Raw genomic sequence first — 27,386 nt, forward strand, 5'->3', positions numbered from 1 at the left:
CACAAGTGATGTATAACTTAAATTTTGACCAAAATTTTTGATGTCGTGGGCTCCCTTTAGATAGCCCTCACCTCGGTCCTGAGGGAAGGTAAGTTCAAAAAAATCGCTTAATATTGATTACAGCTGTTGCCAATCAGTCAAGAAAGGCCGTGAAAGAAGCACGGATAACTAAACTAAATCGGATACAAATAAACTTTAACCGGGGGTGTGTTGAAATGATTTTTTATTGCATTGAATCTCAGTGGAGCACCGAATATCTGAAGATCCGTCCACTAATAATTAGCACCCCCTCTCCTCCTATCCTTTCTGTTCCTTCTTTCCCCCAACTGCTAGTGCTTCGTGCTTTCAAATAACAATAAGTCCATATGAATGTCTTCAAACGAGACGAATCCCGCTGTTGATGGCACAGCGCTGTCGACAGCTGCCGTGGTCACCGGCACATCAGTGCTCCATCTACAGTGTGAAATGCAGGCAGTGCTACGTTGAGGCCACTTTCTGACAATACGACTTTTAGACAGCCGCCGTTCACGGCACGACAGCGTGAAATTCAGGCTGCTTTCAGATGAGACGACTCACTTGCCACGCTGTGTGCCGTGCCGTAAACAGTGGCATGCGGAAAATCATCTCGTCTGAAAGCGGCCTTCTGTTCCCAGCCAGCGGCCATGTTTAAATTAACAAAATTATTAAGTTAGACCCACACTTAAGTTTTTCCTGCAACAATTTATCCAATAACGCCGTTTAATGTGCCACAGAGAGTCATTGGAATTACTGCTCGACATTGACACGTGCCGGGCATGTGAGCTCATATTTACGCTCTTTCAAAGCCGCGTTGAATTTCTTTCAGGTTTTTATTGAGTTAGAATATCTAATTCTTCAGGAGAGAAAACGCTGCATTCTAGACACTTCCGATAATTTCACGATTGATAAATGTGAAGCGAAGAGAGAGGCTGTGATTAATTCAACGGCAAATTCTGGCGGAGACATCATTAGAGCGGACGATATTATGTGAATGCAATATGTGCGAGACAAAACAAGACAATTTACCTTGGAACCATAATGAGATAGATTGAATGAATGTCAGCAGTGTTAAACAATGAAGGCTTAGGCTTTAATAGGTTATGATATGACTCATTAGAAGTGATTTTTTCGCTAATTCACCAAAAATCGCAAAAAATGCAAAATTTCGTTTCTATTTACTGATTTCACATCATTTCGTGCTATCTTGCAATATCGCATATTGCGAATTTCATGGATCTCTAACCATATGTTTCTTTAAATAAGCAATAAATGTTGTAGGCAGAGTGCTTAAATTTGTAGCCATTATTGGTTTTTACTGAAATGTCCATAGTTTGGCTTGGTCTCTGTCAGCAATTTTTTTCGAAATCAACCTAATTTTTCAAGAAATTTTAAACTTTAGCACAATGACAACAGTAGTCAATGCCATCCGATTTTGAGCTAATTTTGGGCTGAAGACCCTGATCTCAGTCCACAAAGTGATAATACTAATTGTGAAAAAGTCAGGATACGGGCTATGGGGATGAATAGCAAGCAATCGCTGCCAAGCAAAAATATTGGGGGACTGACCACAGTCACACCTTCCCCCAGCTATGTACCTGCTCACGCTACACACCTGGGAGAGTATAGGAAGGAGAAAGCACTCAGCATTCAATGAGCATGCCTTATATGCACTGCATTTTGCATTCCATGGAGTATCACTTTAACACACAGGGCTCTGCAGATATACCATGTTTAGTCAATGAAAATAAATTACATAATTGTTATATGCTCCAACAGAGTAATATGTATAAGCAAATAGGAGGACAGAGTTACCAAATTTTTCCATAGGTATTCCAACAGTATTGATGGAATGTTGGCAATGTAATGCAACGCCTAAGTCTGATGAATCATAACAGTAAAAAATACACTGCACATACATGAAGGAGACAAAATCAATCAAAATTCAGCAATGATGAGTAGCTATAAAAAATTAGATCTTTGATAGTTGCAAAACAGAAAGCAAATACAAGAAATATTAGGGTGATCAGATGGCATTTTAGAGGAATACCAAATACAGTGCAACCTCGATATAACAACACCCCACGGTGCATTAATAAACACTCGCTATAGCGAATTGTCGCTTTACCCGAGGTGGAGCAAATAATAGCCAATATACCTGTTGCGAACAGATATACAGGAACAGGAGTGGTGCGGCGACAGATAAACATCTATCCGATAAACGTAAGCATAAATCCAGACGAAAGGCAATGTTTTTCTGCATCACATAATTTCCTTACTCAAATAACGACTAACTATTCAAACAATTTATAAGCGCCGCACTGAATAAAAATCATGCAAAGCATTGTTTCGTCAATCATTATATTTATCGAACGACAGTTTACCATATAAATTTGAGACTGAGCACTCCATTAACTTCATTTCTAACAGATCGCTAGCAATTACAGAGGTTAAGGAGTCTTTATGAAAGTCTTCCGGCGGTGAAACCCTCGCTATGGCGAGAGCCAACACCGAAAGCGTCTCGTAAAAACGAATTTTTAACACGCTTATTATAGGATCAATTGACGGTGCATCGGTTATCTCTCGTAATAGCGGGGGTGTCGCTATAGCCCGTACTCGCTTTAACGAGGTTCCACTGTAGGTAGTTTCCTCGCATCTGGTAGCCGATAAAGTGATCATTCTATGCATATGTGTTCCACGATGCCCTTAAAGATATTGGTGTACATACTACAGGTATATATGTACATCTAAAGTGCACATATGCCTAATATATTTGTATATCTAACTAGAAAATACGTATGTTGAGCTACCATGAACACTGTATTATGGGCAATATTTCAACATTTATTATACACATATCAACATAATCTGAGGCAAAATGAAGTAAGTTACTTGTGTTCTTACAGGCGATGGGCATGGTGATGTGCTGGCTGAACTTAGAGACTTTTCATTTTCATCTGGTAGTTCCACAGAACTCATCCTCATATTACGGGCACTCAGCAAGCGACGGTTATGGACGGGACTGGAAGGTGCTAAAAACAAAATACATACAATCACCATGAGACTAACAGGTTTATAAACCGTAAAAAATAAACCTAACTTCTGACAGAGATTCATGTAACTAAATTTAAATCATTAAAATTTGCTTTGACATTTAATTTAATAAATCAGATTAATTACTGAATTGTGAACATGGCTCCATATCAATATTATTTTATTCTAGATCAAATATTCACAAAGGGAAAATTTTTTTGTTCTGAGTCAGCACTCAAAAATTAAGCCATGTTTTAACAAATACGCATTGGCTGGTAACTTTTAACCATACAGAAGCAATCCACAGCCAATTTTAATGCTCATCTGATTGTCTCTCTCAAACATTAGGATATCATTAATGACGAAACTTTATTTAATGTGGAAATATGACATGCACGGCTATGTGTAAATGATAACCAAAAAAAGCACACAGTACCAGTACTTTATTTCAAGCCATATTATTGATACCTACATCTACAGCCAGCCAATGAAAACTCAAGCAAGACAACCTTTAGTGCTAAGGGTTGCTGCTGTGTTAATATAATGCCACATCTTGATTTATAGCATAAAATATCACACATTATCTAAAGCTAAAAACAATTAGTTTCTGGCCTACATTATGTGTATGTTTAGTTGATATGAAATGGTGAAAGCAGTGAATATCTTTCGTGTATGCTCTAATTTTTAAAATACATTTACTCGTAAAATAAATGCACTGATAAGATTACCTCGACATTATATAAGGGCCACTTGGTCAATCAATGCCCGATTCTCCCCATAAGGTACCCACTAGAATATTGGTTGTGCAGACTTGTGTTATTGTATTCAGTATCGTACCATAAACTATTACATTTATGATGTAAGTGAACAAAAAGCCCATATACAGATACGTGAAGTGAATGCCACAGGCTGTGATATTATTTATTTAAATCTAAAAATTTTCAAACCAATGATTTCCTCCTGCCAACCACCTTCTCTTCTACCTAGTTCAGAATATCAACAAAATTAAACGCATTACACATAAATTTATTGATATTTCATAGTTAACTTCCTTGTTCATATAAATCAAAGATGGTAAATTAATATTTGCATTAGCCTAGTATCAGTAAGAAAAATATGGCATAGAACAACTGCACTATTGCATCACAAAATATTTTCTTCCTCTTATTTAACTATGATGACAGACAGGGTCTCTTCTTCCTGTACAAACTATTAAAGAGGACAACAATCTCAAAATGAATAGATATGTATAAGAATATACATTAAACATGGACTACATGTAATTTGTAAACATAGATAGTTACATTGAATCCTAGAAGATGATGACTGACTACTCGTCTGGTGATCAGCAGCTGCGTGTCTACGCTGTCGTTGCACATGTTCTGTAGACTCAGGTGAGTCAAGGGACAAGCTTTTCATTCTAAGGTTGAGTTTCTGACGCCGAGGACTATGAGGAGCTGTAAAGTCATTGAGGAGATATGATGAAACATGCAAAATTGGTGATGAACAAGATTAACTGAGCCACATGATCTTGGGTATGGCTTTAAAAATGCATGAGGACATTATACTAGCAAAAATATTTGGTATATTCAATCAAGTTCCCTTGAAATTATTTTCATCGTTAATAAAATACAAAAATAATTCACTGAGCAAATAACTGAGAGCCTCTCAATAATAGAAAAATAATTTTAAAGCCATAATACCCTTCCAAGCAGAAAATAGTAGTTTCCCATTAAAGTTGTCTACAGTTCCATCCCTAAATGTGTATCCCAAAAGATATTCTTCAATATTATGTCAATACATAAGTCCCAGGAATATTTAAGCAAAATAAAATGCTGGCACATATCTTGTACTTCATTAAGTGAAATTTAGGCAACTCATTGGCACAATTTATAAATGATATATGGTAAGATACACTCAAAGCATAGAGTTAATGAATGGCTTAATGATATGAAAAAAATCCTCACACACACTCACACATAATTTGATTGAGATATGTATACGAAAACAATGATTGTGGTTCCATCAATATCCACAAGCATGAAAAGAGTGATAGTGATGAATTGTTACACATGACAGTTTGTGGACCTAAAAGAAATGGAATGCAACTGATGTCTGGTGAACTACTAAAAAATTAAATGGCATAAAATTTTCAATGGTAAATATTATACTTGATCATTGTGTGTAAAAATGACTAAATACTTTCTTTTGGCAGGATGGGATAATAAAAACTTTCAAGACAACAATGAACTTTCATCGAGAGAATGTATTCATCAGAAAGCAAAAATTTTCAATGGAGTTATTGCAATGATCAATGAATCCTGTTGAAATAAAGATGATTGATATTCGTTGATCTCATTTTTTAGCCATGATGAATGCAATTTGTTCACATTTTCTACACCTGAAAGAGACTCAACAAATAGCACATGAGAAATGAGAAAGGGAGGAGGTAGTAGGAAATGAACAGTAATGACAGAGCCCACACAAGGAATGGATAATGCCACCTTTTACAGGTACTAAGGTCACATTTCATTTGGTACACAACACTGCTCGTAAGCACTGACCATGAAAAGTTCTCATACAAAATGCACATTCAATGCTCACTAATGACATAAAATGCATTATATTTACACAAAAACAAACACAATACTTAAAAGCACAGTTGCATTCTACAAACAAGACAAGGCAAAGTAGAGCCAATTCATTGAATACTTAGGTCTAGTACAATGAAAAGCCAATTCATCTTTCCATATCCCCAACTTGCATCTGTTTTTGAGGAAACATTCCATTCTTATTATTGTTCTCAAGCTTTGTGTTTGTTCCTCACTTAATAAGATATCATTTACCATGCCTATTAAGAGTCACATCTCACTCGTGAAGGGAGAGGGGTTGATTAATTACAAATAAATAATTTTGGTACACACCAGCCCGTTAAGCCAACGATCAATAAAATATGGCACAAAATTGGTTTTACACATAACAGAAATTAAAGCTTGTGGGGGAACATTTGATGCAATCCGACTACAAACTATGCATTACTATTAGAGCCCTTCAAAATAAAAATCATTAGTAGGATGTATGCTTATGAACAGGATATGGGACACCTGAATTGAATAGAAAAGGTGATAAGAAAAATGAAAAAATGATTGGTGCAACCTGAAAAGCAAAAATAAAACATGACAGCTTCAGCTTTTGTAGCAAGTGCCCACTTCTAATAACTAACACTAAAGCTATAATTAACAGTGCATTGAATTATCCATCAATGTCCTTTAACAGTGATGTAACATAATTGAGGTATCCAACCAACATTTTATTTACATTATATGCATCTAGAGAAACTGTCTTGTAATGAGAAGTGATTTTGAAGGAATTAAAACAATCCAGGTCAATGAAACATTCATGCCAGACAAATAAAAATAATGCATGGTGAGGTGCATGTACTCTTTCAATCTACTAATACAGTCTCCAGGACTGTATCACGATAATTTTCCTTGCAGGATATACTGAAGATTCCTGTCAAAAAAAAGTTACAGGGCTATTGAGGTATCAGTCAATCCATTATAGGGTTCAATGGTGGAAAAATCTAGACCTGGGAAAAACTTTTCAGCACCTAGCAATCTGTAAGTTTGGGAGTTTTCCAAGACAGAAAAATGCATGTAGATACATATTGTTTTTTCTCGACTCGGAGCATTCTGCAAATCTGATAGGCTTATCCTTCTCCTACTTTCAATTTCCCACTCCCATGCACAATAGAATTCATTGACTTTCCACTTATAATTCTAATTGCCTTACTCCCTTCACCTATAGAAAAATCTCTAAGAGTATTCCTCTGGAGGATAGTCAACCATTTCTCACAGAACAATTACCGTATTTCTCCGAATATAGTCCCCCCCCCCTAATTTTGTGACTTCAGTTTCAAGAAATAATTTAAAAAATGTGTTTGAATATAGTCCCCCCTTTACTTTTACCACGGACATTTTTGGAAAACAAGGGGAGACTATATTCAGACATATACGGTAATTTGGTTTTCATAGTGGTGGCCTGTGTTGCCCTAATGATTGCATCGGGATCCATCCTATCCCTTCCTCTCCCAACCCTACTACATATATCAGTAGGTTCCTTATTGCTGCAGCCTCTCCATCCTTTTCCTTCCATTCATCCTCCCTCCTCCTGCAGTCCAAGAGATAAAGTCTCAGGCCTATATTCCTGGCCCCAGAGGTTATCCCCACGGACTTGCCCAGGTTTCAGTCTCTGTGTTTCTTCCCCTTCCCAGACTATTATACTTCCCTCTAACATAGTTTCCAGCATCCACTCCCCTCTCAATGCTCACTCCATCCAAACAGTGTCCTTTGTATTTACTCCAGATAATTCCACTCCTCACTCAACATGTCTAGTATGTACTGGGAACTTTCTTATGAAAAAGAATGAATTTCAACCAGGGCTGCCGACTAATTAAAAAATATTGGAGGGGTCCATTAGCACCGGGAATTTTTATAAATAGTGAGTTTCAAGTTATTTTAAGCATTTTAGAAGTCATATGATCAACATAAGAACCCTGAAAACTCAACTCTCGATAACAGGACACTCCTGGGAAAATCGATAAGCCTGACACATAATTTCTTTCCCCCCATAATGAATTTTTTAGGAGGCTCGGGCCCCCTCAGGCCCTATCGAGTTGGCGCCACTGATTTCAGATATGGATTCCCTACATGGGTAAAGAAAGTGATCTCTACCACAACATTTCATGAGGGTGTACTTGGGCATTTTTCAAGTCACAGCTTCATGTGCAGCAAGAAACTTCCCTGGTCAACTCTGCCTGATCCTTGAATAAAACTGTGACACTCATCTCCACATGAGTGTACCTTTCCATAGTTATAGTGCAGAATTTCCTAATACGTAATGAATTGAATACATATACCTATTATATTTTTCTTCGCATGGGCATATTCAAGGGAAATTCAATGAAAAGAAATTCATTTCTGAAAGTTAAGCTGACAGATTTGCAGCAAACATCTCTCTGTTTTCACGATAAAGCAAAGAGTGAGACTTTTCCAGATCACCAATTTAATTTGTAGTTTCATGCGAATAATAACCCTTATATGGTATCTTCTAGCCCTATGGTCACTAACATCTAAATTTTATGCGTATAGATTTTGCAAAATTATGATTTATGCATAAAAGAGACTTCTTTCCTGAATACCCTCGAGGTATTTTTCCAGAGAAAGAATCATCTGTACGTTGCTAACGCTATGAAAGTGACGATGGAGGACAAACAGACTTCACCCCAATAACCTAGATTTCCAGTCAAAGGAGTGTAAGCAGACCATGATGACTTGAAATGATGTGAAATATGTATGATTAAATTCATATTAACACCTGATAAAAAGATGTAAGTAACAACAATAATAAGATAACAATATTCCACTTTTCATCTTCCTTTTATAGTAGATGATTTAAAGAAGTTGGCTTTTATTTTATTTTTATTTACTTTTTTAAATACCTTGACAAAAATGGACCAGTTTTTTCCAACGGTACGATAGATGTTTATATTTTCATTCTCCTGACGACGTTCCCAGTAAGTGGAATGAAACGTTGAGACAAATATTAAGCACGCAGACGTACACCCGAAAATGGATTATAATAGTGCATCTAATCGCTGCGAAAACCTTAAAACTAAAAATGTAAGTTTAATTTAAGTTGCTTCACCTCAAATCCCAATCAGGTTGAATGAATATTAAACTATGTTTTTCCACATAAATAAAATTTTATGTGGAAAAACGTAGTTTAATTTTCATTCAATATGAATAAATTCCATAAAGTAATAGCTCAAATCATCAACCCCAATCAGGTTGTTCAAAACCTGGTCGCTCTATTCAACAAACACGCTGTAACTAATGAAAGCTTTTATTTGTATTAATAATGGCAAAGAAGCAAAATCTAGGCATGCATTAATTTAATATCATGGATCTGAGAAAGAAAGATATAAAATGAGTGATAAACTTATCATGGTGATTCAAATAAAGGAGAATTGATAAAAAAATATATTACACACGGCGAACACTACAAAAATAATATAGGAAATAAAATATAATTATGGAAATACATAAGAACTGTAACAAAAGGGAATAAAATTTGAATTAAACGACAATACATGATTAAAAAAGCAAAACAGCATTATCTTTGAAAAACAAATTAAGCTGACATAAATGACAAGGGTCAACACAAATTTCACTTTCAATGAACAATTAATCAGAAAATTTGCACAACAATGGTGAAATAAAGTATGCATGTTCTTGATTCTTATCATACTCCTTTTCTATAACTTCATATTAGAAAAAAAATAGTCCAATAAAGTAGATGATTAATTTTCAACTCATATTAATCAATACGATACCTACACACCATTATAAATCCCAATGAAACCTCAATCATTTCTAAAAATTCAGGCAATTTCCAACTATTATAATGCTAAAAGAGCTGTTTATGTGTTACACCAAGTTTTGGGTATCCTTATCACGGGTATTGTATGTATTTATGTGGAGATCAATCACGTATAACGGACTAAGGAGGCTCAGCATAACAAGATGAGAGAGCTGACAGTTCAAAGATGAAAATTAGAGCAAGGGTAGGCAAGGAGTATGGCAACTTAGAGGGCACAGAATATGGCAACTATGTAATTTGATTCCATTTCTAGGAGGTCTGGATATCACCAAAAAATCTTCACAGTGTGAGGTGATCCATGGTTAGGAACTAACATCCATAACCACATTGCATGAAATTCACAAGCCAGGGGATGAGGCAGGCCTCAGTTCTACCCTCATATAACCAAATGTACATGTTGTAGCCCTCTGAGTGCGTGAGAGCAAGGGCAAAAATCATGGTAAAGGGCTCCAACCAATTTCATATATGTAACCTTTGAAAATTACATGCACCGTTAAATCTTCTAAAATCTCCCTGACAAAGGAAGATTCCGAGCATTATGTACGTGAGTACATATATTCCTTCAAATTAACAAGTGATTTCTTTCCCTCAACACTGAGGTGCCCATGCATTTATCCTTCAAAACATTTCGCTATTTCAGAAGTACCGATGTTATTTATTGGAATGGAAATTTTCACTTAATTGAGATAAAATGCTGGTGTTTGGACTTGTGTAAATACATGCTATGATGGTGACTAGGCTACATATTACATAAATGCATTGGTGATACTTAAAGCAGGAGTACATAAATTTCTGATGCACTATTACTTTTTATCAACTCTAAAAATGATCTCATTTCCTAAAATTGGTAATTTTGAAGAGCCAAACTTCTAATCATCTAGGTGAGAATGATATGAGCAGGATACACTATTCTCATACCTAATAGGCAAGTAGTTTCTTGAGAATGACTAACAAATATAGCCATTAAAAAAGCCTATCAATTAAATATAATGCAATAACAGAAGAATATTGATCATAATTAATTGAGTGTATGGGACAAAAATCTTCTTAAGAATCATCATACTAAGCCTTTCATCCAGCATGGATAAACTGTCACTAAGAAAATCTGACCATAATTGAGCTACTGCCAACCCTTTCAAAGCATATGGAATACCCTCAGAGCAAATTTCAGTCAGTGCAAAATAAATTAAATCCATTGAGCATATGAAGAATCATTTTATGCAACATAGAACATGTATCCTTTTCTGTAAAAGCTCTATCCTGTTGAGTATAAAAAGATTCTAATGCACTAAAATGAGCCCAGCAGTTAATTTATGTGTGAAATTTAGGTATATTATAAAAAGAGAAAACCTGTGCTGATAAAAGTGAGGATTCAAGGGCTACTAAAGTGTCAACTAAAAACCTAAAATATTAAATATATAAAACAAGTCATCACTGTAGCTGGTGCAATGTAATTCAAAATCTAAATACAGGAAATATATTCTTAGAAGTTTGTTTGATTTTTTTTACTGCAAGAGTTAAAGAAGTAGGGATTGTGTCGTCGATTTAAGGATTGGGGCTAGACCTTTGAAAAGCCTACCCTCGACCCGTGGTGCAAGATACAAGTAGGTATTATGGGTTTACAGACCAGTGACATTGGGAGCGTGCCCATGGTTGGGGACAGTCAGAAGACCTGGCTGGAGGGCTTCTTCCTGGTAACGGCTCAGGGTCACACTGCTGCTTGATGTCCGCATGCCAATGTGGTTACCTGCTGAAGTTCACAGGGGTTCCACACAATGGGGGGTGGGGAAGTGCGCAGGTTCAAGGTTCATGGAGGGGAGAGAGGTTGGGGGAAGAAGGACAAAGGGTGTCCGGTCGATAATATAAATTCATGAACTTTAGCATTTTTGTGAGCATTCATTGGCATATTGGCATTGATGTTTTCTGTTGTTTTAGTGAGAAGTGCAAGCTCAAGAAAGAATGTATTCACAGAATTGAATATTTGTGTTAAAACTTGCCAATATCTTGCTATGGCATATTTTTAACCAGAGATACAGCAAAATAGCAAATTTTCAGGCCATAAGTTGAAGCAATCAAGAAAAACAGAGAGAGAAAGAAAAATGTGAAACACTGTTCTCATATTAGTTGCATTGTAGCTATTAAAATTATTCTTTAGACAACAGAGGACAAAAAGGAAAATTTAACCTTGAAATATTAATCATTGATGTTTTGCAATATTATGTTAAAAAATCTATACAAGTTAAGCATCATATTTCTTCAAGCTAAAATTTATCATATTACTTAAGCTGTGAGGGAGAAAAAATTGAAGTTTTGGGGATTTGGCAAAGTCATTATAGGGATCCTGAAGTGGATTTTCAAATAGGCAGCAGGTATGGTTGATGTTTTAATTGTTGAACAAATAGAGCACTATCTACCTATCAGGATGATGTTAAATAAAAAAAAATAAATTTTATATGATATACTCTAATAATAACAGAATTAATTAATTACACATAGCTAACAAAAGAGCAAAAGTCTTCAAAGTATATATTTTACCCATAATAAGCAAAACAGCCGGACAGTAAATCATGCACCATTACCAATAGAGATAATCAGCATGTAATCTGAATGCTCAGTGTGATAGCAGCCTTTAGCACCTTTCCTGTCAAGTGAGGCAAAAATGTGTCATTATTATTAAGATGGATAAAATGCAGCTGAAAAGGGCGCAAGGAAGGCAATATACAAAATGATAAATAGAAAAGTTCAAAAAAAAAGCTGGTATAAAAATGTTAAGTGGGTATCACAAAGTGAGGGAAGACAAAAAGCGTACAATAATGGTTCCAGGGATACACTGAAATGTATGACAGGAATGCAATATGAGTGTTTTTGCCGTTGGATCATATGGACTCAAGACGAAAAATTCCACTCAATCTATTCCCATGCCATGCCACAAGTGATGAGAAAATACTCAGAAAAACAGCTAAGTTTTCCACAACATCAAATCACTGGGATATAAACATAGGTTATCCACATATCACCAGCTTCACATTTCAAATTTGATTACCTTGTTTGGAGGCGATGATATGAAGATAGATGCCAACTGGGCAAAAGGTTGCTAATGGAAAGGAAACTCATAGGAAAGGGTTCATCACTTTCATTACCTCAAATAAGATTGTGTGACCTAATAAAAACTAATTTACTCATCACAACTAAATGATGCAACATGGGAATCTCAGCAGATTTACTCTACTTCATGAATTTTAAAAACTTTGAATAGCTCAACACATTATGTATAAAACTGATGTATCAAATATATTTGCCGCACACTTATAATCACTTTAAAGTTCATTTCTGAACTTAGAAAAAGTAGAATTTATGTATAAATAGCTATATTAGGTTTAACATTGACATTCTCAGGTCCTATATGATTGCCATTGGCATATCGGAATGGACAGAAAGGATGAAGAGAACATCATCACTGCGAGAGATCAGATAATTGATTCAGTGAGAGAGTAAGCGGAGAGAGAGAGAAATAGATAAATACGCTACGGTTTTTCATGCTAGAAAATATCCCCAGCTATTGCCTGCGAGTAAACATGATATTGACAGAAATTGCATTTCATTGCACAATTTATACCATCACAGTAATAGTATAACTCACTTCTGAAAGATCCGACTCAGTTTTCTTTACATTAATTAATGTAAAGAAAAGTCTTTACATTATTCTTTACATTAATGCTGAATGAAGATATGCAAATAGCATGATTTGATTGCCAACAGGAATGGCAATTCTTTTTATAGAATATATTCTTTAACTGTATGAACTCAAACAATAATTTTTGTCAGTATAAAATTTTCTTACAAAGATAAGTCTTTCAATTAACTTATTTAGAACTTCCATTCAGCACAATCAGCCTCTTGCAATGTTCCCTTAGGATTACTTAAAGCTACAGCTGTAGAGCAAAAACTGTCATACATCCTCATGGTAGTACATTTTGATAAGTCAAATAAGCTATCCTACAATCAGTATCTCCCACACTCCAAGTCAATGTTCCAATCTATGATACCCATAGCACCAGAGTAACGCGTTGGCATTTACCTATGGACTCTGAGGGTTTGGGGACCATTTAGGGGGTTGGAGAGTTTTTCCCTCGTTTCCTCTAGGGACTTCCTAGCATGAACGAATGTCTACCATTGCTATTCTTAGCTCATGGTCAAAACATTTTATCGTAACCTTCACTTAGCAGTCCTTGTATTCTATGAGCTTCAAGAGTTTAGATGACTCATGAAACATGTTGACAAAACAGTAATTTACAGGAAAAATTACGCTATAACCGGAGTACAAAATGTTCATTATATTCAGAGGCGGAGGAGTGGCAGCGTGGTATAAGTTCCTCCCTTGGGTTTTCGTTTGGATAAGATTATATGGCTTCAGAAGAGAGCCCCAAACTCCTATTCCTCAGAGAGACTATTTCGTATGTGAAAGAAGCCTCAATAAGACCTTCCACAAATTCCCCTGATTAATTTTCCACGTAAGCCATCGCACCACACACCTCTCTCTCTCTCCAAAAATAACAATATGTACTCCGCTAGAAAAAATTCTAGAATATTTCACCCTGGATCAGCACGAGAGGGAACAGAAGAGATCGACGAACACCTTTCGATTAGCCATTACGTAAACTGTAACCGTGTAACAATTCGCTTTGATCGCTGCAGGATCCAACCGCCGCGCTAAAAATCGCTTGCGCATCGAGTCCTTCGTTGTGTTCGGTCGGTCGAATGGCTACCGCAGAGGGGCGCTGTTGTCAATCAGAGAAAATAGAGCCTCGGAAGGACAGTGGACGAGGACTCGCACGTAGGTTCCGGTCGAAGGAAAATGAGGAGCTATGGCTTCATGACAGGATGAAGGGTTTATCGATAAAGGACGTAAGGATGGGAACCGAGAGCTATGCGTTCTCGTCCGGGATCTCTGTGGTGAGGAAGAGCGGCTGTCCGAATGGGCGAGAGCGAGCCGCCAGGGGGTCGGGAGTCGGGTCGGGATGAGACGCTGGGTTGGAGGCGGGACGACGCCCGGACGATGATCTATTGCTGCGCCTTTCCGAAGTCACCCCGGCTGGCGGAGCAGGGCCGGCGGCGGCAGCTCCCTCCTCCGGCGGCTCGTCGGCTGAGCGATTTCATTTGTGTATGTTTTTTTTGGCGAGAGAACAAAAGGAGTCCGGAAAGGAGGGAACATTTACAAGTGGAGGTCAGACACCGTAGGATCAAAGAAGGATTCCGTTCAGTTATTCACATCGGGTAGCGATCGTCACCGTTATTTCACACAGAATTAACGAAAGGGGGAGGGTTGAAAGAGGGTGAAGGAGACGGTAGTAAACACAGAGGGGGAGAGAGAGAAAGACGTAAAGATATGGCAAAGATAGTTATAGGTTGGGGTTCACGATAGCGATAAACAAGGCGTTGATATGGGATGACGGTGTGGACGCAGGGCACGTAAAAGGATCATTTGAGTCGGACGTCCGTGGTTTAGTTAGCGGCGATGGTGCAGAGTGGATGATTGTATGGTAGTTCCAGTCGTTGGGATGTACAGGAGGAGGAAGAGAAAAAAACATTGATAAAATAAACCGAGGAACAAAATCATGAAACCAGCATATAAATACAGTTCAAACAGGATGTAGCCTTATAGCTCAAAGCGCATCGATTGCAAAGTATGGCAGTAATAAATAAAATCATCATAAAAATCAAGAAATTAAATAAAATTCATATCTATTCTAGCAATAAAATTTCATTGAATAAAGTGTACGATTAAGCAACGAACGATATGTATTGTGCTATTGCTTGAATCGAATATTATTATTTGGTAAGAGATTTATAGAAAAATGTTGATAATTATTTCGTCTTCAAAAAAGCAATCTTTTCAAATAATTTTTCTCAATTGGAAATGCCTCATAGTTAAGCTAAGAACAAATGCGAAAAATATGATAACGAACTAGAGGGGGAAAGCCTAGGCAACACAGCTCAATCGAGCACTTCTCCCTACGTACTTCTCAAATACATTAATTGGTATACAGGAAGGAGATAACCACAGTTGTAGAAATATAACCTCTCTAATAACTTGAAGCTAAGAGAAACTAACAAGTACATATTTATATGTAGATAATCCTCGTAAATACATCAATGAACAGTCAAAGATCATGCCAATGATATCGAACTACGCGATTTGTACAGCGTACGATAAATGGACAAGGAGTATATACATCTATTAACAGTAAAGACAACATCAAATTCTAAACAGTAGAACAAGTATGAAAACCTACACATACCTCGAATCGACAGTATGAACGGCATTAAACTGAAGCGGAACGCTAGCACATAAAGAGCAGTAAACAGCAATAAGGCATTTTACACAGCCGCTACGCCTTAGGAATGCTCTAAGACACTGACGAAGCAAAACCAAGCTATAAACTGAATGAAAATTAAAATCGATTTGCATTTTAAAATAAATCCATGAAATAAAATAAAAATAAAACACGTACAAATGAACCTTTACTTATTTGGCATAAGGCCAAAGTGAATATAATATAAGGGGGGACAGACACTGAAAGGGATATAAATAATATACAAACTAGGTGAGGGTGGGCGCGCAGAAAAAAGTTTTGGAAAAAGAACACGAAAATTTTATTTCTACCCCAAAAAAATTCTATCAAAGACGCTGATCGCTTAGAAAAATTATGGTGTCGGTCAGAGATTTTTAGGGTCAAGACAGAATTGACTGTCTTTTTCTTCACTTGACTCAAAATGTATTTACTCTTAAGGGGGTTAACGGTGGAGGGAGCTATTTCGTGGGGGGCACGTGGAATGTTATGATTGGCCGTACTCTCTGGCAGCGAGATGGACCGCGCGTGGCTGTGCCGGCTGCTGGTCCTCTGCCTCTGCGTGCCCTGCGGCGTGGACGACCCCCCAGAGTGGAAGAAGCCCTTCTTGAGGGGACTGCCGGGCGCTGTCTTCGGGCTGTTGGAACCGCTCCCTCCCGAGCTCTGCTGGAACACCGACAAGCTCCTCATGCCGGCGAAGATCCGTCGTCTCCGGCTCGATGACGTGGACGACGAGGCCTCCGACTGCGTCACCTCAGCCTCTACGCCGCGCCGGCCGCGTTTCCGGTTTTCCGTTTTGTTCACGTGGTTCGGTTGGTTATTATTATCGTTCGCGTAAATGTCATATTTTTTTTTGGTCGGTTGGATGAGGTATGGTTTGTTAAATTTTTTATTTTTTAAGTTGAAGGTCATTTAAAAAAATCAATTTGACAGTTATTTTTGCCAATTTTTCATGTTTTTTTGGTTAAGGTATGCGGGAGTTGTCAGGAGTTGAGCGTCAGAATGCGTGAAAAAGTGCGTGTCATATTGATTGAGGGCAGAAGGCAGGCCATGATTAGGGGATAATGAGTGATGGTGATTGTTATCATACCAAGTGAATATTCGGATACATATATGAGGAAGGATAAAATGTTAGTCGTCAGTTGAGTCGAGGAATGGAAAAATGATTGTATGGGACGCATAGAGTAGGTCGGGGAAGGTTTGCGAGTGTGAAAGCAAATGTGCGGTGCATGTCGGGGTGGGATTGAGGTGGGAGGGATTAATACAAACATTAGGTTTGGGTTTTTATTTCCAGTGTGCAAGGTGAAAAAAGAGAGAGAGAGGAAGAGAAAGAGAAAAGAGAAAGAAAAGGTTTGAGAAAACCGGACACAAAGAGCATACTTCGTGATCTGACTCGTGCCAATAGTGCTTCATCCCCATGTGCGGCAAAAAATACATATTTTAATATATATTTTTATGTATTAAATATATTTCGTGCTCACCACGAATATTTTTTTACTTTACCTCCAATCAACAACAGCTGCCGCGTTCTGAACCACGCGACACGCTCTACCACAATTTTGAAATCGCTGTCCACTCTCAACAAAGTTTCACGTGAAAACTTAGTAATCAAACCGTTTCGAATGTAAAACGTTCCTTTCCCAAATGAAACAGCAAAATGGACGAGCTCTCCCCAAATGACAGAAGAGAGCACCCTTTGGATGCAAGTAGAACTTCAAAAACATCACCTGTAATTCAGAAGTAAGTCATTAGATTGCGGTACAAAAGGAAAACCGTAGAAAAGATCTGGTCAAAAAGGAAAAAACTTATAAATCGCCTCCTGGAAAGAATAGAGATTCAGATCAGTGAGATTGTAAGCTACTTCTGCTCTATAGTGAAATAAGGTATCTGCTTTGACAGTGTTTTTTTTCTCACTACGTCTCGGGATAAATTGTTTTCTTACCGTTAGAGGGCTGATGTGACGGTGAGTGGGGGTATTGCTTCCACCTCCGTGAATCTAGCTGAGGAGAACGAAAAGGCATCCCTGGAAAGTAAAGTGAACGGGCAAAATGGTCCAATGAGTGATGGTTCCAACATGGCGACAGCCTGTGACGCATCTATCGATTCGAGCTCAGGACATCGATATCGGTCCGGTTCGATACGCGTGAATCACTAGGAGACCATATTTCATTGAATCCACTCCGGAGCCTGACTTTTCGGTGAATTTCTTTCAACTATTATCTTTATTCATCCCATTTTTGTCCTTGAAGTACGTGGAGATCGGTAGGATAATTATTAACGATACGATGAAGAAGCGGAATGGTCTTACTTGTTTTGTAAAGTGGAAATATTCATTTTCCCAGTGATACTTATAGTTGATATCGACACAAAATTTATTTGAGAATTTTTAGGTGAATGGCATTAGGGAGATATATTTTGGTACGAAATATTTTTGTTAGACTTTCAGCAGGATAAGTTATTCATAGTAATGAAGTATTGATTTACACTATTATAGATTTATCGGTAATTTATCAAATTTTAAGTTCAATAGATTACAGTGAAATTAGACCATCATATGTTGTCTTACTGTCATTAAACTGGGAAAAAATGAAATAACACCCATTATTTCCATTTTTCATGTGAGCTGGAAATACTCACGTGAGAACTTTACAACAACAGACGCTTATGCCGTAAAAATGGACAAATTGGTAAAGGGCATAGCGTGAAAAAATTTTTTTACGTTTGAAAAAGAAAATATTTTAATCAGAGGCCTGATTAGATATTCAATTAAGTGGTTAAGTTATGATTTTTAGGGGGAAAACTCTGTGCTGTACAAATATTTTGGGTTGTGAAATTTTAGTCACGATGCCGCAGAGGGAAAAAACTATTAGAGGGGTCATGCAACATTAACGCAATTAATTTCAATGCAGGGTTTAATTATCCAGGGTTTAAATGTGCAATAATCTACAGTTGTCGACCTGAATATTTAGTTTTTATTTACGACCTTTTGTTGAATTTAAACGAGCTAGGATCACCAAGAAAAATATTAACAAATCCCTGTAAAGGGATAATTTTCGTATCTGGCAGCCTAAAAATGACAGCAGCATCACTGAAGATGAAAAATGTTAAAAACACTCTTTTAAATTAAATTAATTTGTACAACATTATTAAATGATATTTCGTGTTAGCGATCTCATTAAATGAAATCCTAATAAAACAAAATAAAATAATCGGTAATCGAAGCCACTGTAGAAGCTACCTACGCAATAATTTAAAATTGAGACCGGAATCCACAAATAGACCTTCAGGACGGATTTAGAGTCTAAAATGGTGGATAAATAAATTAGATAACTTTAACAGAAGCCAAGTTCTTATCCTATTGTTTTTTTAAATGCCTGACGGAACGCCGGACAATTCGTGCGAAAATTGCTTGAATAACATCCCTATGCGATTTACTGTGGTAGCTAGAAAATATAACATGGAAAACAATTTTTTCTACGCATAAAATAAACTCAACTTCGGTAAACAACTGGTCAAGTAAAGTCGCAGCCCAAACATTCATTTAAAATAACGATAGGCGGTAAAGTTGTTGACCAGCGGTGCATTCATTCCTCTCATACTAGAACCGTCGACGTCGCCTGACTTGTTTCTTCAAAGGCAGTACTTTGCTGAATGCCTGCATGAAAGTAGGTGCGCCATGCTGAGGAGGTGCACACCAAAGTATTGTCTCGGTGGAGACATTATCCACATGCATAATTAGGGATTATTAACACGAAGCGGTCAGTAGAGTGGTATAGGGGCAGAGAAAACGGTGTCGCAGCGGTACAGGACAGATGCTGATGGCGACTACCCATAAGCAAGAGTAGAAAACATAAAGGGAGAATTATGGCATCAAATTTTTACAACAAAAAAGCCTCTAGGAAACGGCGTCAAAATTTCAATAAAAAAGTGGTGATTCTTCGACGAGTTCATCGCATCACCGACTCATACTCGCAAGCATGGCTCATTTAACCCAGTTGAAGCGTCGACTTAGTTGCTAAAATACTTCCAACAATAATATAAATTTCAATGATAGCACAACAAGATCTTATTCCATTCCCTCAAGGCATACACCCAATAATCCTGTGGTAAATTGGTTACGTATTGCAAGGATATGACATTGCAAGGATATAACAAGGTTTCATACCCATGGTTCTAGTTATCAGTAATACATTATTTCACCATCCATTTTCATTTCGTGTCGTTTCAAAACCCACCATAGTTAATATCTTGATTAGTAGTTTTAAATCGCAAAAGTAAATCCAAAAATAAGAAAAGATAATAATAGATAGGGGATATAGCAGAGCCAATATGATGCCATAAAAGGGTAGGAACAGACCAAAGCATACACCATATGGCAGAAAGTGCCACATGAGCTAACGAGTGCGTAAAAATTACAAATTGGTAGAAGTAATAAACTAGAACCTTCAGGGTCTGTCTCGTACATTCTCCTTCTCCGTCGACTGTAAGTGGAGAGAATTATTGGCTTAATCATAAGTGAGAGGTGAGGACAGAGTAGTCACATAGCACATACAAACTTATATACATACCTCAATGCACATATGAACATTTTTTTACATTTCAGGCGAGATAGCGTGCTATAAAAGGAGGTAGCGATGTCCAATGGTTCCAGTTCACAGAAGACACGCTGCAGGCGAGGAGGCTATGCAGTGAGTATGGTAAATAACATGGGGAAGAAGAAGGGGGATATTCCAACCAACCAAGCTGGGGCTGAGTGAGAGAGATACAAAGGTGAGAGGAGACGACCAATCCTTGGATTGGAGTCCTACGTGCTATGTAGGCACCACTACTCGTACTGGCAGACCGTATGCAGACACATGGAGGGCATCAGTGGTGAAGGAGGGAAAGACGGAAATAGAGAAAAAAAAGTCGTGTGCCTTTGGACTTAGGGTCGTGTTCCAGGGTGTGCGAACACTTGGTTATAGACATACACTCTTACTTTGATAGGCATATCTCACTTGAGAGACGATCTGGAAATATTGTTTTATTTTTTTCTTTAATGTGGTGGTACATCAAGGTGCGATGTTGGGCCCGGAAAATTTTCAGGGATGGTTAAATGGGGCGTGTGGGGGGTGGTGGGTGGATGGAGATCTTGAAGCTCGACCGGCGGGACACACCTGAGCAGGAGGCGTTGGGTGCGGGCCCCACGGAGAGGGACGAGGGCCCGGCCCCGGACGTCCCGACCACGCCCCTGCCGAGGTTCCGCCGCAGCAGGGAGGAGGCGCTCGTGGAGGCGGCCTCCCCGCCGCCCCCGGGCGCGAGGGCCGACGAGGAGGAGGAGGAGGCGGAGGAGGCTGCGGCCGAGGCGTTGGCCGAGGATGCGTTGGGTGCGGGGAGGCGCCGCCCGCTGATCTCACCCGCCTGCTTCAGCACCTGGTAGATGAGGTCCACCTCCTGGGGCTCTGCGGGGAGCGGCGGCGTCCGGACGGCGGTGGCGGCGGCAGTGGTGGAGGAGGCAGGGGGCAGACACGATTAGGGGTAGCGGGGCATATAAGAGGCAGGCGCTCAGCGAAAACATTCCGGGGTGAGGGGATACGGGGAGTGGCGGCGGAAGGCGTTAAAGGTTCAAGCCGAGGAGTTAGGAGAAGGGGGCCCATTTTGACGTTTAGAGGTTAAACTCACCCTCATGACCGTTACGCAAACAAACTGTGTAAAGGGTTCACTTTAGATTTGATTGTGGCGTGAACGATATCGTCAATTTGGTTCATTTGTCATCAGAAGCCATCCTAAGTCCTGAAATTAGTGACTTCAATCTCCCCACTCCCTTTGATCTATGACGACAGAATTTCTCAATCTTCCCAGCCCAACTCATATCACTAAAAATTTTTATTTAAGGCCGCGATTTATTTAAATCAAGAGCGCATTGTAACATAAAAAGTAACCATTTCATTCACGCACGTTAAGAGTGACGTACTCGAGAGTACCACAGTAAAATCTAATTTGAATCCTCTACGTTTGCTTGAACTGCATTTAAAACAGGAATATATAAAGTCAGGAGAGGGATTAGAGATCACCCTATCGCAGTTTTTAGGGCATTGTTTTGCAAAATTTGGGATCTCAGCATCCTCCAATAGATCAGGGAATGATTTCTTGGAAAAAGTTGGGTATTAATGAACAATTAATTTTTAAGGAATGTTCATATTTTTCTAATTTAATCTCGCTGGTTGTTTTGGAAGAGGAGGAGAGAAGGCACGGAATTTCATGGGGTCACAGAGGTCAAAGGATCGTGTGGGGGGTGGGTAGGAAGCGACCGTTAAAGTAGAACTCAGTCTCGGGAGACAAGAGTGGAAGCGGAAGAAAGTAACAGGGTTGATGGGAGTTTTTTTTCAAGAGGGTAGTGGAATATTTTGGGAAAATAAATAGAGAATGAGAAAGCGAGTGCAAGGAAGTGGCGGATGGAGATTGATGATAGCCATGAAGTGTAAAAGGAAGTGGCCAGGAAGACGAGATATCCTAAGATTTAAAGGACTAAAATATGCTTTTGAAGTAAAACCTTTATCACCACTGTTGCTACATAAGATTATGAAGCGTTGGGTTGGTTAAAAAAATATGGGTAACATATTAACAAAGACTGATGTGTAGAAAAATCTGAAGAGAACCCGAATTATTTTAATCCCTGTATAAGTTCAGCATGTAATTATGTAATTTAGAATACGTATTGATGCCATCGTTTATATTACTTTATAAATTAGTTTTCGCTGAAAAGGAAACGGAGAGAAAGGACGTGAAAACAAATGTGCGTGGAGATATATATTGGTAAAGTGTTACTGTCACCTTGTTTTTGATTTTGTCACTTCTATTTTTTTCCCTAACTATCTTTGATCTAATTTAATATTCCCTCGTGTATACGCTGCATTTAATTCTTAGTTATTATATTATTTCACATTCATGATAATATTCTTCGAGCCTTAATGTGTTGGTGCTGTAAAATGTCTCCATTTTAGGGTACATTTGACGATTAGCCCACTTCTGATATTTCATTCAAGTCTATCGAATATTCTCATGCTCAATGAACGTGGTAACTTGAAAAAAAAGTGTCATACTTTGTAAGGGAAGACTGGAGATTTCATAAGGAAGAAAGAGAAGAACGGAGGAAGAAAGAAAGGATGAAGAGGACTTACAAAATTGATTGCTACTAAGATATGCACTCTATTTTGGAAAGAAACTCCAATGGCCGTTTCCCTTGTTACGGCCATTGGAGTGTTTCTTTCCCAAGTTGACCTTGAGGCCGTAGAGCTCACCTTTTTATCTATGCACTCTATTATTAAGAACGCGTAATGGAATGCTCTACGTCCTGACTTTAGCTCTGAAAGTCGGATACGAGCTCATACGGCACATGGGAACGATCTACATCTACGCAATGGAAGCAAGGTAAGTAGAAATAACTAGTGCATTTACGAGCAGAAGCATAAAAGTGATCTTCTAGCACGGCGTGAATAAAAATGTCGCGGGAAGAAGTTGATTGCCACCCCAGGTACCTACAAATGCAGCGGGAAATTGAACTGAGGAAACCAGTGGGGTGAGGCTCAATATCTCAACACCCTCACAGTCACAGCTGGTAGTAAATTCCTCAACAATCCCACTCCCTTACTCCATGAGATATCTCATTAAAAGGTACACGTTCAATTACTCGGTAGGGATCTTTTTCTCGTCAATGAACCCTCCAAGGAAAGCGTTACGGAGAACTACGCAGGACCTTATGGCAGATACTTAGTCCACTAGTTTTTAAACACAAGTCATCATGGGAGTACCCAACGAGGGGTGAGAAGTGAAAATAAATTTAGTTCAAAATAATAGTTGTGAAAAAATTTTCCTTTTGAAGGTAAATGATATTAGTATAAGTCATGGAAATAAATTAGAAACCATTATTTTTTCAAGCAAATAATTATAAAAACTTATAAATTGCTGTCATAATCTCGTTGAAATTTTGGTTCCATTAACATTTTTTGTGCAAAAAAGTTACAACTTGAACGACCACAGCTATTTCCCCCCCCCCTCCCGCCCAGTTTTGATTCTGGGTACGCCCATGCAAGTCATCACCATTGCTGGTAACGAAAGTTAATTTTTTTTCTCGTTCAAGTCCAGAGAGGATTCATTTTTGCGCCCCCCCCTCCCGCCACGTTCGCTAATATTATATCAAATTTTTTTCTGAGTTGTAAGTCAATAGTTCAAGGCTGCCGTCATTTCCTACTCGTAAATTGCATTCGCCAGTGAAATCGACGGTTTGAGATGAGATGCTGAGGAACATTATGTCTTCAACGTCCCTCTCCCGGAAACCTAGTCCCACTATCCGGGACCATGAGGAGTACTCGAAGCTGATGCATGAATGCGTCGAAGCTAATTGTGCGAGTGAAAATTAAAGTGGACATATACTACATCCTTTGCGCATTTCATTCGGAATCTACCAGAATTGTTTTAATCTTATTGGATGGCTAACGACTGATTTCAGTTATTCAACCGCAGCTTCAAGGCATTTACAAGGCATTACAAGTAATATGACGATCATTGAAAGCGACGCGATTTCTATGTCATTTTTTTCTACCCATTACGAAATATTTTCCGTGAAATAATTTTCTAAACAGTATAGGTATTGAGCAAATCCGAAGTCGGAATTTGTGCGTGGAATACTGCATGGAAGAAAAACTAGGATTTAATGCCAAAATTATTTTCACTTAGAAAATAGCATTTATCTTAATAAGGTGACACAACTCGCCAATTACGCATGTTTACCCAATAACCATCCTTTCATGAATATTTTACGACACTAGATAAATAGATGATACGACGCAGAAAGTACGTGGATTACTTGCAGGGTATCCAAGTCCCCAAGAATCGAACGCAAGCATTTGGGAGTAAACAAATTCCACGAAATTATTTTTACGCGGCAATGACCACACTTTTCACTTTATATTACACCTGATGACCCGGTAGTAACTACGTAAATCATGAAAAAAAATTCTCTATAATGTAACTAGATAGAATTGTTGGGCAATCGGGGATAAAAGGCTAAAAGTGGCAAAGAAAGAGAGCTTAGAAAGAGAGGCTTTCAGTTTCACGACTTTTTGTCCACTATCACTATTTCTCAGTTTGATGCGGCTGCCATTAAAAAGGTTTCGGCTGATGGTGGCATGAAAATGAAGATAAAAGAGTAGCTTAGACGTAGACTCGCCCCTATTCTAGTGTCGAAGAAAAACAACCGACTGGAGTAGAATCCTTTAATAAGAAAGAGAGAAGGGGAAGATATATTTGTTCACAAGCGGGGCTTCCATTAACATTTAAGAGGGTCGGCTTCCGTGTAAATCGTTTCAGTGCCATGTTGCTCGTCAATTTCCAAATTTTTGTATGAATACCAACGGGCTTATTACATATTTGCACAGATATTTGCAGACAAGATTGAAAAACTTTTATCGACATCGGAAATAAGTATGACCAACAAGTATGGCAGCATATATTACGTAAATTAGTGCAAATACCATGAAGCTACGGATCTAAATATGCATTGATATATAGGGGGCTTAGCATAATAACAACTTAAGGCCAAGTGCTTAGCTACTATATAGATGTTCGCATATTCTTGACTCCGTAACTATGGCCATACATGAAATTGGGCTATCAAAGTAAAATCAATAGCTACCTGCGTTAGGTTGCATCTGATAAGGAAATGTTCTTGGCGTAGAGGATATCATGACCTATGAAAACATCCACAAAATTGCCCATCGAAAACTACAGTGTCTCAGCCATTATTATGTGGCATTGAATATGCAAACTGTTTATATTTTTTCATTGAAGAAACATACGTTTGATCAATGTTTTGTACAGTGAGGATGTGAGATAGGCCAAGGTCGATTTAGGTTAGCATATTTTGCGGATTAAGGAGAAGTTGTGAATAAGGCCAGGAAAGCGACAAAGGAGCAATAAATATCACACAGTAATATTAGGCTAAGTACCTCAAGGCTACTCCATCTGCCAGAAAACCAGCAAAGCTTTAGTACTTACATGATTGTTGATTAGGCCTATTGTACATCTAAATCAATACCAGGTGCGACTCGCCGCTACATCGAACAAAATAGGGCTATGTTAAATCTGACGCAAGAAAGTTTTATTTTTGCATGGCAAAACAAAGACCAAGATGGAACGAAAACATTTTTCTCTGCAAAAACAGAGGTATTTATAGATAGGTCAAAAATTTACTCCGAATATAAGTTTTAGCCCAGTCTGAGTAGCTGCCAATCGCACGCAAGTTGTTAATGCAGTCGAATTTTAACCAAAATCAAATCAACACCGATTAGTAGATGCAGTTTTCACCGTATATATTAGTTTATGAATAATTCCTCAAAGAAAGATAGATATAGGAACTTAGAATTTGAGCTCAAGAAGTAATAACAGCCAAGATAGTTACAGTAACACATTATTTAAAAGTTTATTTCACAAAGAGGGAATGGAAAAATATGGCCATAACATGCTAGAATAACTTTCCGGGCCAAGCGTTCCTGATGTGGGCAACATTTTCCCTGCTTCCCGATCGTGGAGGCCAAGTAGGCAATCCTCATTTGTTTGCGTCACCCAGAAGCTGAATCTGGAGTGAATTTCGAAGATTCTAACAAGTTATACACACATTTTTCCATACCTCACAGGTTAGTGCTGCAAGAGACAAGGCGGGCATCGGCTATTTTAGAGCAAGAGAAACAAGCCTCCAAATTTGTAAAAAAAACGCGTTATAGCTCGCTCAACGATAGCTATAAGTGGGCTATCCCCGACCTACACAATGCAATGATTAGATATATATACAGACAATCATTCCCGTAAAATGAGTCATGCCGTAGTCACCGCTTACTTCACGTTAGATTAGAGAAAGGTAGGCGGACAGCCATGCTAACTTCACGGCCAGCTGTCGTGCTGTCGATAGAAGTTCGAGTTCCGTGGTAGAAAAAAAATAAGACGCAGAAAAAATTTCACGCATTACGTAGCGTTATTTGTTTAGTTTCTACTTATGTTTTTTTAGATGAAAAAAGCACAAAGAATAGAGTAACAAAGTTGTTGCGATTTCAAAGGTGTACCTAATTTTTTGGCCGTACACTCCCCAGCTGGAGGAGTAGAATTGGACTCTGATGATTCAGTAATGCGAGGTCCGTCCGGTACTGAAAACAGGATTGTTAACCCTTACAGTTCAGTTGAATGAATCTTTACAAAATGTGACGTGAAAATCAATTCAATAAAGAAAACAAACACAAAATTGAACACAAAAAATACAATACCTGAATTAATAGAGAGTCTTTCCTCACTTCAAATGCAATGGAAAGGTAGAAAATGAAATTCCCACTGCGCATATGAAAGTAAAAAACGACGCTATATCTATTACAAAACAATTATTTCGCGAGTGATAACGTGAGGAAAGAGACTCGGAACTGAATTTATGTCATAGATATTAAAAATAAGAGAACACTGAAAGCAAACATTTAAACATCGAGTTTCTTCCGCAAAAAAGTATTCCAAAAACCGGAACACCTA

At 38.2% G+C, this 27,386-nt stretch overlaps 1 protein-coding gene across 1 annotated transcript in view; it reads right to left on the reverse strand.

Moving 5' to 3' along the window:
• The window catches only part of LOC124154843 (pneumococcal serine-rich repeat protein), a 353,437-nt gene that overhangs the window by 17,787 nt on the left and 308,264 nt on the right, over window positions 1-27,386 (reverse strand). Inside the window, exons 14-19 of the mRNA XM_046528677.1 lie at window positions 26,936-27,016; window positions 20,996-21,280; window positions 16,343-16,600; window positions 11,117-11,239; window positions 4,353-4,505; window positions 2,908-3,047 (exon numbers count right to left, since the gene is read on the reverse strand). Coding sequence (XP_046384633.1) covers window positions 2,908-3,047; window positions 4,353-4,505; window positions 11,117-11,239; window positions 16,343-16,600; window positions 20,996-21,280; window positions 26,936-27,016 — 1,040 coding nt within the window. The remainder of the gene's footprint in view (window positions 1-2,907; window positions 3,048-4,352; window positions 4,506-11,116; window positions 11,240-16,342; window positions 16,601-20,995; window positions 21,281-26,935; window positions 27,017-27,386) is intronic.

The sequence above is a fragment of the Ischnura elegans genome, chromosome 1 (assembly GCF_921293095.1).
Source record: "Ischnura elegans chromosome 1, ioIscEleg1.1, whole genome shotgun sequence".
Classification (NCBI taxonomy): Eukaryota; Metazoa; Arthropoda; class Insecta; order Odonata; family Coenagrionidae; genus Ischnura; species Ischnura elegans.